Here is a 12,177-nt window from a genome sequence, read left to right as displayed (position 1 = left end):
TGCTCTCAGAGTTTTTGTCTGTGGTCATAGTTATAGAATTTTTTTTTTTTATTTTTTTTTTTGGACAACTGTTACATTACATTCACCTATTTGTAAACCATTTAAGAAACATATAGTTCAGATTTTTTTAAAGAGTGAAAATGGAAAGAAAAAGGACCACCTTACGCTTTTCTGTGTAGGGGTTTGGGAACAGAGAATATTTGAATTTCAGGTTTTATTAGCTAATTACGGAATGAAAGAACTTAAAAGAAAAATTACATTAGGAGTACCATGCATATTCAGCATGAGGTTTTATTAGGTTTTTTTTCCCTTCTTTAAAGACAGGATGGATGAAAGATCTTTAAAGATACTGAATTTTAATATTTTAAGTTTTAAAGGAACACTTCTGTTTTAAAACTTTAAAGTATTTAAATGAAGTATTTTGGTTTTGATAATCCTGTGTAATTTCTTTCCTGTGAATGGCTTCACAGAAGCAGCCATTTTGGTTACGGCTTGTTTATTCTGGTAATCTTTGACTGTGTGACATTTCATTCTACTAGATTAAAATGTGATTATTAAATGCAATTGATCAGTTCAGAGTTAGAATAAATGCTTCAAGTCAGCTAACATGCACTATGGATTTTATTTTCCAGTGTCTGAACCTTGGAGTGACGAAACATGTCTCAGTCAGGTGAAAAAGTGAAGGTAAAGAGCTGGCTGCATAGCTAAAATTTTGTTTAGAATCTATTCAACTCCTGAAAATACTTGTGGTTTTACTGAAGTGATAAAATAGTGAATAAATGATATCTTGCTGTTTCAGATGTGTTTCTTAAAAGGAACTGTTTAATAGAAGCAGAGCTTGCATGTGATTCTAGTGATAGGCTTTCGGATGTTTGCCAGATATTCTTGCTGAGACATTTAGAATGGTGCCTTTACCTAAGGAGATTTCATTTGACAAACCTTCATTTCTAATGTTTTTGCCCATTTGGGTGGGTTTTAAAAGGATTGTTAGCAAACAACTAATTGCCCTTTAAGTGATTTCCCCTGCATGCCCCCCGCTCCACTGGAAGTATGGCATTGTATAAAAACTGTTCTCATCAGAAACTCATCTGTGAAGAAAACATTCGGTTCCAGCTAGCTCATAGGTCCCTAAATCAAGTGTCTGCAGTTCTTGTTTAGGCTCCTATTAGGTTTTCAGTCAATTCATAACAGATGGTGAAGCAGACTGCCCTTTTTATAGCCCAAATATCTTTGATAAGTTTTTCAGGCACATTTCTTTTTCCTGCTTTTGTTTAGAAGTTAAACATTGTGAAGATAGGTGAACAGCTTAACAAGCAGAAGATAGAATCAAACAGAGATCTATCTTGGTAATCTCTGCATTACCATACATTGTTCTTGTTTTTCTACATGTTACCATAGGCAGTATTTATTTTTATAGAGGATAGTAACAGCAGATAACAAATTTGAACAGGTATTTTTGACCTCTAGCTTAAAAACTTTGGGATTTTTAGCTATGTTTACAGTTTAAAATTAATAATAGTGTGTTCTTGCAAGCTTGCAGATTTTTTTTTGTCCAAGGAGAGGCTTATTTTTGTGTAGCTCAAGGTACTTATCAGATTTCTATTTATACCAGACTACTTGGTAAATGGGCCTGTTTCAAGGTCTGCCTTGCTATAGCAGCTAAAAAATTGTTTCATTCTCTGTTTTTCCATGTGCTTTGTATACCTCTGTGCTTTATTGTATAGAATCAGCTGAACTCTGTTTCAACTTTTGAGGAAGAAGATCTCATTTTTACTCATCTTTTGTTTTCTTGTCAGTTTTCCGACTCAGCGGGCTATGTGGGATTTGCTAATCTGCCCAACCAGGTTCACAGGAAATCTGTGAAGAAGGGTTTTGAGTTCACACTGATGGTGGTTGGTAAGTGACTTGTTCAAGTATTTTTGACTGTTAAGCAAAAAAAAATAATTCCTTCACATAGACATATGTCTTCCTACTTAGCAATTGGCTGTTAACAAGAAAAAACTTTGAATCTCGCTCTCTGATTAAATCTCTTACTTATTTTGTCATATTTGGTAGGAGAGAGTATTTGTAGTGATTAAAGATGATGACTTTGAGCCAACAGGACATTCTTGTGTTCCTGACTCATCAGATGGCAGGGACAGTTGCTTAATCTTCCTTTGACTCCCGTTTCCCCAACTGAAGGCATGAATGCACATGGTGAATATCTTGCTGTTGAAATGGTGATGCTATTCTTGTGTTTTCTGCTGTTCTATACTGACTCACTCTGGTATTACAACTAAACCTTGAATGCATTAATTTCTGTGAATGAACACCTGTAGGAGCCCTTGGTGGAAAGTCCTTTGGGCACAGAGCTGTTTTAAGTGATATGTTGAATTCTGCTTTCATTGAATCAGTTTAATACTATGCAAGTGCAAAGGGACTCCACAGCACTGTCACCTTTTTATAGTAGTTACCTTAGAATTACATGTTACTGAAAAATGAAAATGAGAATTGACACATAACTCCTCCTTCTTACTCTCTGTACTCTGTAGTACCACTTGGGATTATTTGATGACTGTGTGTTCAGCAATGTCTGTGAAATAAATACGTCATTTGTGATAAGTGTAGAATTTCTTGTTTCATGTAGTTTGTGATGATAAATACAGATAACTTTTCCATCTCTAAGATTAGGTTAGTAGTGTCTAAAATAACATGGCAAATTGTTCTAAATGCTGATTCCTGTAATTCCTTGGGTTAGGAAAAAGTGGCTTTTTGAAATGGAAATTTAGTAAGTGCATTTACAGGTTTAACTTTATTACTTTGATGTAGGACAAAATTTGTATGACCTGAAGTTCGAGAATTATGGAATTTCTTGGGTGAATTTTGAATAATTTTCTTATTTTTTTTCTTCATGTTTCATAGGACATATATAGCCTTACTATAAAGATTCAAAACTTGGCTGTTATTTTGGGATTGCTTTATTCATTCTCCATCCTAACAGTGTTCCAGGTTCAATTTCTAGCTTGGGAAAACCTTAAAGCTGTCAGAATTTTTCAACAGGAGAGTTACAACTCCTGATTTTGTAAGTTTAAATGAAAAAAAGGCTTTTAAAAAGCTTCCTTTTAAGCTGAAGGAATCTAACTATCTCTAGATCTATAGTCAAAATGCCATATGACCTTTCAGCTTTTATTATGAAATCTATTACAGTAAACTTAGCATTTTCATGTAACATTTACAAAAACACTAGAGGCTTGTTTTTCCTGTGTTTTTAAAGTGCTTAGCTTGAACCTTTGATGTTTTTGTATCAAAAGCTAGGGTGGGTCCTGATGAACACATTATTTTTCCTCCATAATGTGGACTTTAGGAAAGAGGAGATACTTTAAAAAACCTGGAGTAAAAGGTGTATATGCTTAATAACCTGAATTATTTTCTTTATAGGTGAGTCTGGCTTGGGAAAATCCACTTTGATTAACAGCCTGTTCCTGACTGATCTTTATCCAGAACGTTATATTCCTGGAGCTGCAGGTAAACATGGTTTTGCAGTTCCTCCAGCACACACCTTGTGAAATTTATGTTATTTCAGTTAACGTTGCTTCGTTCTGATGATAACTTCACCACTGAGACCCTTTCTTTAAAATATTTTAATGTCATGTCAGTTACAATACACTTAAGATTGCATTTCCTCCTCTGTTACTGTCTCCTACAGGGGTTTCTGCAGCAATTGACAGGCATAATAACAATCAAAATATTCCTTTGTTTCAGAGAAAATAGAGAGAACGGTTCAAATCGAAGCTTCTACAGTAGAGATAGAGGAGCGAGGGGTGAAACTGCGTTTAACAGTAGTTGACACACCAGGATATGGAGATGCCATTAACAGCCAGGACTGGTATGTGTAAATATTGCTTTGCTTGATAGTTTGTCCCTTACACAAACACTGCTCTAGTGTGTCTGTCTCTCTGAACTCAAGTAATTCATCTGGTTATCTTTGGATAATATTAATGTACTAAAAGGCAGCAACAGGTTTGATATTCTTAACATGAATGGAGTGTTATCTGGAATTCATGTTTGATAATATTTTCTGAGTCCTTGCAGTTAAAGCACAATTTTCTAAGCACTTCTGCATTCTGGGTGCTTACAGAATCACAGAATGTTGGGGATTGGAAGGGACCTCGAAAGATCATCCAGTCCAATCCCCCTGCCGGAGCAGCTCATCTTCATATCATCAGTGACATGATAGTTTTATTTGTGTGAGCTTTCAAATCAAGTTTGTCTTAGAATTTTTGTCGCCTAAAATACACATTTCTAGTAAAACTGTATTACTTTGTCCAAATTCCTCTTTTCAATTTTCTCACAGCTTCTTTGTTTTTAAAAGGTTTGGTTAGTGTTCTCTAGGCTGTCTATGATTCTTCCTCAAAATTAACAGCCTTTCCTCCAGTAAGGTTCTCCGTGACAACTGCAGTCAACTTTCTGTCTCCATTGCTGCTCTGATAGGGCAGAATTATGGCAGAGGGAAATTTTTTGTCTTTCTGTGTCTCTGGCCCACCCAGCTTCTGTATTTTTAAGACAATACTTTTCATTCATTCTCCTTTTTATATATTATTAGCAATTTGGATAGAACTGCATTTTTTTATGATGGAGTTTAACTACTTAGCTCTCTTTGACTTAAATGTCACTGATAATCTTTTAACAGCTGAAATAATTGCAGATACACTGGACAACATACATAATTGCTTTAGCGTAAAGATCATGAAGAAAGATGGTAAAATAGCTATGAAGGAACTGGGCAGTTTGTAACAAAATTATAATTAATAAATTTTTTTATAAATGTAAGTTCCAAATCATCATTGTCATGCGCTTTAACTGTGGAAAACTGATCTTGTGATAACTGTTTTCAAGTAGAGATGCATTAATGTACTTACTAAGATGCCTGAATTATTCTGGTGCAGCTAGAAGATAAAGTTTGAATTTCCACATGGTTGTCTTTTCAGAAGTGCTAACAATATTTATTTTGCTTAGCCATTAATTTTTGTTGACACTTTTTGATGGTGGTCGTAGTAATCCTGAGGCAAACAAAGTGTCACTGTGCAGAGAAAGGGAGCATAAAACTAATACTGATTGATTTGAGGTTTTCAGTATAAGTTAAAGATCAGGAAGGAGGCAAATAGCTGATAAAATAATCATCTATAATGCTAGTAAAATGTTTTGTAATCTTTTATTGACATAATGCTGCATTATCTGGAGCATTCTGAAGAACACTGTTACCAGATATGGCTTTTTGTTTCTTCCTATGGTGTACTGTAGAAACACAGCAAAAATGAAGGAAGTGAACCTATATAATATACTTTCAAACAAAAGTTTGAAAATGAATAAAAGTGGAATTTTTATTTTCCTTCCACTTTTCCAACTTTATTAAGTTAAAAATAAGCGAACTTCTAGTGTAGCACTAAGGCATCTCTCTGGACTGCAGTATGGTCTTGCTTATTTTGTGCACAGTTGACTAGAGCTTCCTTCCGCTGGAGCCGAGAGCTCTGCAGCCTGTGTATTGTGTTACGTAGAGCTCTTCCTGTTGATTGTGTTCTAATGCCCTTTGTTTATTCTCTTAAGATGTTTCTTAGAGACCTACGTGTTCAAATTTTTCCCTGTTCTTTTTGGAGACTTGCTAAATAGAGTCGTTCCATGATGATTCAGACGCAGTAACACAATTTACTGGTTTATACTTAGTTTTCTGTGACAAATCTTAAGCGTGGAAATACATTATGGGAACAAATAGTACTTGCATACTATAAAATAAAAAGATGTGGTTAATTTTAATTGTCTCTCTTTAGTCCCATTTTCTTATGTCAGATAAAAAGACTTTGAGCCATGATGAGTGTCATTTTGACAAAGTCTGTTAGTCTTTACAGGATGTCATAGGGACTTGGATGGATAGGCTCTTTGTTTCAAACTGTAGTCAAGACTAACCCAGTGCAACTAGTTTCCTTCCTTGTTAGTTCAGAGGAAGCAGCAAGTTCGTGTTCTTGAACTTATGTTTGTGTTCAGGAGCGTGTACTGCAATTATGGTTAACTGGTAGGTGGTGCTGATCTCGATCCAAGTTTTACAAAGCTTTTTTTTTTTTGTGAAAGCTGCAATTTGTGCAGGTTACCTGTTTTTCAGGGTGATAATTTCTACTGAGGTTATTTTTGAACAGAGGTAAATCAAACTGGCATGATGCCTCTAGGAGGCAGCAATCACTAATCCTGTTTCAAATATCTTTCTCCTGAGTAGGTTTCCTAATGTTTTTTTATTTCTGTCTTTGCATTGATGAAAGGGCTTAGTTTTAGAGTTTGACTTTAAAGGATGGAAGCTGGGATCAGTTTTACTGTATTTTCTGTCACAGAAGAAGGGCTAGTAAGGAGTATGTGTTGTCAGGAATTTGTCCAGTGGATCTCCTGGATTGGAAGGATAACAACGTTATGGGAGATGAATTACCAGAGAATATGTTGTACTGAATTATTTTTTGTTTTCCAAATGCTATTGTATTTAAAACAGCTGTAAGAAAACATGGATGCTAACCACAGTTAACCGTAGTGATAATTTTTTTAGATACTGCGTGAAGCTTTAGTGCTAGCTGGAGTTCTGTATTCTAAAATCCAACTACACCTCGGAATGTTCTTGGCATCAGCTTAGGCGTGTGTTTGGAGAATAGCAAAATTCTTCATGGTGGGAGGTTTGAAGCATAAAATGGCTCTTCCATGCATAAGGACATTGGGATCGTGAGAGAATCATGTCCTTAAAGTAACATCTTTAATCAGACAGAAGAGAAAGGATCTAAGGCGGGGAGGGGAAAAAAATTGCCTTGTGCACAGATTTGGGATCAAATCTGGCATCAAAAGGATGGTTGATAAAAACAGTCAACAGATTAACTTGTTAGATATTTCTGATCATACGCTTTGTTTCGTCTTGGTTGCAGTGTTGCAAGTCGTTCTTTGGTAACTGCTTTCTGGCTGCTGCTAACTTGCCTTTTTTTTTTTTTTTTTACTGGCTTATGCTAAGTTGTATTTTGTGTTTTTTGGCAGCTTGGTAATGTTCATTTTCCCCCAATGTGCTTAGATGCAACAGTTGTGTTGTTTGCTGTTACATTACAGGATGTGCTGCCGCCTAAGTAGTGATAGCACCGTGGTATAAACCAGGTGTTTCCCGGAAGTCAGGAGGTACAGGACACTAATGCCATATTTATAGGGAAAATTATAGCTGTTAGAGCTAGAAAACTGCACGTAAACTAATTGCATTGCCAGAGAAATGTGTGATAGTTGCTTTCCCATTGTTTGTGCTTGGTTTCTGTCCTAATACTTGTATGTCTTCAGTCTCGTTACCTTTCACCAGCTAAGGGGAGAGTGTCTAAGATCATCATAGACATAAAACATGTTGTCCTTTTTCAACATACGTAGGTATTAAGATGCTAGTTCCTAAAGACTTGGACAGTTCTAAGGTCAAAACTCAGTAAATTCCATGTTTTGCTGTGTCGTCTTGTGTAGTATGACTTACAACAGTGCAAATCTTGCAAAGATAGAAATGTATGTATATATCTTCTGCTATGGATTTATTGCTGCTAGATCCAAAAGCTCACTCAACTTTGGAAAATCAAATTCCCTTCAGGATCTCTTATATAATTCTTGTTACTTTTTTTCATTATCTTCGTTATAGCCACACAGCCCAGGGTTGGACTTTGCTGCCTCTCACAGTATTTGCCACCATTCTGTGTGTTCATTTTCCAGATTCCTAATTGTTTTCTGTGTTCTCTTGTCTGTTTCCTCCTTAAATTTCTCTAGTCAAATTCGCACTTTCTCAACAATAGAAATACTATTTTTCAAGTAAAGCTTTCTGCCTTCTTCATTTTTTCCCCCAAGTAGTTTAAGATATGTTCATGACACACAATCATCTACCTAATCTTATCTTCATCAGTGTTCATTTCCCTTCCACTGCAGTACTTAATATAAAGTGTCCTTTTATATTAATGTAGTTTGCAGGTGGCTACATGCTCTGGAATATCTTACAACAATCTTCCTAGTAGTGCATTGTGTTTTCTTTTCTCTCTGTAGTCACTGCTCTTTGTATCTGGTTAATCTATATGATTGAATTTTGTGTTCCTTCACTCCTTTGCAGGGCATATTTTAAATTGCCTTGAACTAAGTAGGAATTATTTTTCTTTGCCAACAGAAAAGGATTCTGTAAGGTAACAAAAATAGCTTAATAAATCATGTGATGCTTTAATGCATGACTTGCAAATGTATTTGTACTTAATTCAAACAGACTGGAATACCAGAATTTTCATAGGTAACTATAGGAACCTAACTCTCAGGTCAGGGTTGTAAATCAAGAGGATATCCGGGATATGTCATTTGTCAGCTGGTTTAAAAACAAATCTCTACCCCCAACCCCTAGGAAAAAAAGCAGAAAAATCCTCAGTCTTCTCTTCCTGTCTGTTGTCTCAGCACTGAGTGCTTTTTTTTCTGAGCTTGCACTTGTACTTTTTATCCAGTGAACAGAGTAACACTTGAAAGTAGCTCTAGGCATAAATAGACACTTGGTGGTTGCTATGAAAATATCTTATCAAATGGATTATACGTTATTAAAATACTTTTCCTCAGTAGTAGGTACAATGCTAGGAAGTTGAACTTTTGTAACAGAAATGTTTTTAATGAAAGTGTGATTCTCCCCCTTCTGTTCTTATCTTTTCTTAATTCTTTTTTTATTATTTTAAAGCTGATCTAAGATGTCTTTCTTTTTCCCTCTCCCCATACCACAGCTTCAAAACAATTATCCAGTACATTGACAACCAGTTCGAAAGATACCTTCATGATGAGAGCGGTCTAAACCGGCGCCACATTATAGACAACAGAGTCCATTGCTGTTTTTACTTCATTTCTCCTTTTGGGCATGGGTAAGAAAAAGCTCTTGAGCCATTGTATTTTAGGGTGTTATATTCTGTTCATAAGTCTGTTCATTACTTGAATTGGAAACTTAATGATAATTGGGCTACTTCTTACACTGTCAGTTAGCTGATGCAATTAAAATGGTCTTTGGGGATTAATGCTCTCCTCTGCTTTGTCCCTTTTTTGGTGTTTAATACTGTTTTGAAGCAGTCAGTATGAAGTTGTTTATCACCTAGAAACATAAGAGCTTATAATATCCAGTTTATCCAGTTTATAGTGAGAATTTTTAATGGCAATTCTTCTTGACAGGCTGAAACCATTGGATGTAGAATTCATGAAGGCTCTTCATGGAAAAGTCAACATTGTCCCTGTGATTGCCAAGGCTGACACGCTGACGCTGAAGGAGAGAGAAAGGCTCAAGAGAAGAGTAGGTCTAACTTGATCATGAGAACAATGCAACTTGTGCATTGTGTTAAAGCCAAATATAAAGTAATTAAGACAGAAGAGAGGTAAATGATATTGGCCAAGGACCTAAGCTTCAGGAGGTGTGAGGTGGGAAATCTTCACTGAAGTCTGGTGTGCTTTACCAGTTACACTTGCTGAGAATCTGGCTGTTCTTGGCTTCATCTGTCTTAGCAATCAGTGCACCCCAGTAGAGCAGGTTTTAAGCAAAACAGTTTGTAACGAGGGCTCAAATCATCCCAACATCCATGTAGTCTAGATGTTTCAGACTAGCTCTCACTTAGTCTGGTAGACTGAATGCCCATTAGTGGTCAAAGTGCATTAGATATGTTCTGAAAGTGCATTTTTAGGTTCAGTTCCATCCAAAGAAACTTGGTTTGTGTACTGTAGCTGTGCTGCATGGTTTGTAGCAAAATGTGGTTAAGTTGGGGTGATTAGAACTTGCTTAAGCGCACCTGTGATAAAAAAAAAAGTCATTCACTGTGAATCTGAGTGTTCTGCTTTTCCGCTCAAATGCATAAAATAAACTGATACAAAATAGGCTACAGTCATCTTTCCCAAAAGCAGTTCTTGGGTGAAATAAAGAGGAACATACTCTTACCAGGTTTCAGTATTTACTGTAATTGTTTTGGGAATTTGTCTTTCTTCTGTGCTCCTTTTGTTTGCTGCTTGGTGGCCTTTCTTAGGGTTGGCTCATGCTGTTTGACATTCACTTCTGTGTATTGTTAACACCAGATTTTAGCTGAAACATGGCAGTGGCACAAGCAAACATGTTTCCCAATGTGAATTTGGAATTGCTTATTTTTTCGGTACAATTCGGTAAGTGATGTTAGATTGAGGGTTTATGGTGGATGTTTATTGTGGAAGATGGAGATGAATTCCAATTTACATATCCTGTGATGAACAGATTAATTTAAAGTCATTCTTTTGACCATATTCAGTGCTAGTCCATGTCTAGTTCTTTCTAGTTTGAGCAAAGTTACTTTTAACTAACTAGTCTTTAAAACAGTCTTGACTTACATATAACGAGATGAGTGGTACTTATGCTGTAGTCTGAGGGAGTGGTTAGAAAACAGGTAAACAAGTCTTCATTATTTTTGTACTGCTGGCAAAGGTCACTCTACAAACTCAGTTTATACTAAGTCAAATGTATAATGTGGTTCCAAAGCTTTGAAAGTCTAGCTACTGTATATTGTTCTAACTCAAAGCATCTTGGCTAACAGAATCTCTAATCAAGAATAAGAATCAAAATCCTGCTTTGCTGACGCAGCTTGAAGTCTTTATTTTTTTTAGATGTTTCTGCCATTTGGCCGTCAATCTGAAGTAACATGTTTTTGTTTTGCCGCTTTGGACTAAGCAGCGAGATCAGTTTGTGGTGCTTGCAAAGGAAACCCAGCTTGGAGTAATTCCTGTTTGGTCTTTCTGGAATTCAAAGTTATTTTTTTAAAACTCTTGAGTGGGAAGAAATGCAAGGCAGTTTCACAAGCTGTGCCATGCAAGGCTGCTAAGGAAACCTGCTCAAAAGAATGACTTCATGAGAGGGGAACTAATATTTTGACTTTTTTCTTAATTTCCCATGGGAAGGCTAATCTGTAGGAACACAGAACCCTCTGAGGCCAATAAAATTCAGACTTGAAGAAGCAAAATGCTGTTTCATTGTGTAGGACCATAAAATACAGTTTGTTTTTATTGCAATTCTTTTTCCTTTCAGGAAAGCACTAGGTTTAACAGCTGTAATATATTATTCTAGCACCCCTTGTTGTCAGCTTTCCCGTTATTGTTTCACTTGCATTTTATCTTTAAGATCTCAGCCAGGTTAAATATGCTTTCTTGTTTTATGCAGCTACTTAAAGGCATTGCTCTGCCCCACCTAACCCAGCTGGGCATCTTTTATTATCATTTGATGACAATTTTGTTGTCTTCTATTTTGCAAAACAATAACAACATGCATCGATTTAAATGTAATTGTGCAAATGTAACTGTTAATTGCTTATTGGCAACATGTATTCCCAAGTTTCTTTTTTCTTTTAAAAAGTATTGCTTTCTGTGTTGATGAGGCCTTGTAATATTTTATTCAGTGTATGAGTGCGGGGGATGTTTATATACCTGGCAGGAAAACATTGTCATGGGAATAGCTGTGGTTCATACATGGTCATTCCTCCTCTAATGGTGTGAGGGATTGTTTTATTTTAAACAGCTGTTTAATAATCAAGCTTTGGTTGGACAGGTTTTATTTATACTGTAGCTATCAGTTGCCATCACGACAGAGGACTGAGGAACCCAGCAATACTATGGGAAGGCTCACTAAGACCTCTCGTCCATTTGAAGTTACTGTCCAGTTGTATGCAGTAATGACTGCACAAGTCCTTACATACACTTTTCTGAATGTTTTCATGATTATCTCAAATATGATTGTGTTTTTGTGATTATCTCCCTCTGATTGTCCTCAGACTTGTCTACTATTAGAGTTCATTACTACAGGAATGCTGCTTCTTGGTTCAGCTGCTGGTTGTGGGGTAATGGTTGCAACTTGATAATAAAGAAAACTGTTTATGGATAGTTCTTATCTCAGTGGAGTTTGAATAACTTTCTCCACTGGAAAAGGTTATTAAGTTGATAACAAGCTTTTGTCTTTTTGATTCAAGAGTCAATAGGCAATGTCTTATAAATTTTTGTATGAGTCAGATACACAAAGATATACTTTGACATGGGCTGTGTGGTTTTGATGCTGTAACTAATTAATCCATTCTCCAAATTAATTGTGTTTACTTATTTATTTTTTAATATTGGCTTCACTTTGGTTTTGTCTGCGTCTGTATTACG

The 12,177-nt window shown here is 36.0% G+C and overlaps 1 protein-coding gene across 1 annotated transcript in view; it reads left to right on the top strand.

Annotated features, from left to right (window-relative positions):
- The first annotated feature begins 470 nt into the window (after positions 1 to 470).
- LOC104525104 (septin-2) overlaps positions 471 to 12,177 on the top strand; it is a 32,083-nt gene continuing 20,376 nt past the window's right edge. Inside the window, exons 1-7 of the mRNA XM_010168173.2 lie at positions 471 to 547; positions 633 to 684; positions 1,797 to 1,896; positions 3,418 to 3,504; positions 3,742 to 3,865; positions 8,766 to 8,900; positions 9,202 to 9,319. Coding sequence (XP_010166475.1) covers positions 658 to 684; positions 1,797 to 1,896; positions 3,418 to 3,504; positions 3,742 to 3,865; positions 8,766 to 8,900; positions 9,202 to 9,319 — 591 coding nt within the window. The 5' untranslated portion in view covers positions 471 to 547; positions 633 to 657. The remainder of the gene's footprint in view (positions 548 to 632; positions 685 to 1,796; positions 1,897 to 3,417; positions 3,505 to 3,741; positions 3,866 to 8,765; positions 8,901 to 9,201; positions 9,320 to 12,177) is intronic.

The sequence above is a fragment of the Antrostomus carolinensis genome, unplaced genomic scaffold (assembly GCF_000700745.2).
Source record: "Antrostomus carolinensis isolate BGI_N321 unplaced genomic scaffold, ASM70074v2 scaffold24995, whole genome shotgun sequence".
Taxonomy (NCBI): Eukaryota; Metazoa; Chordata; class Aves; order Caprimulgiformes; family Caprimulgidae; genus Antrostomus; species Antrostomus carolinensis.
The sequence above is the reverse complement of the archived record's forward strand: the minus strand, read 5'-3'. Positions and strand labels throughout refer to the sequence as shown.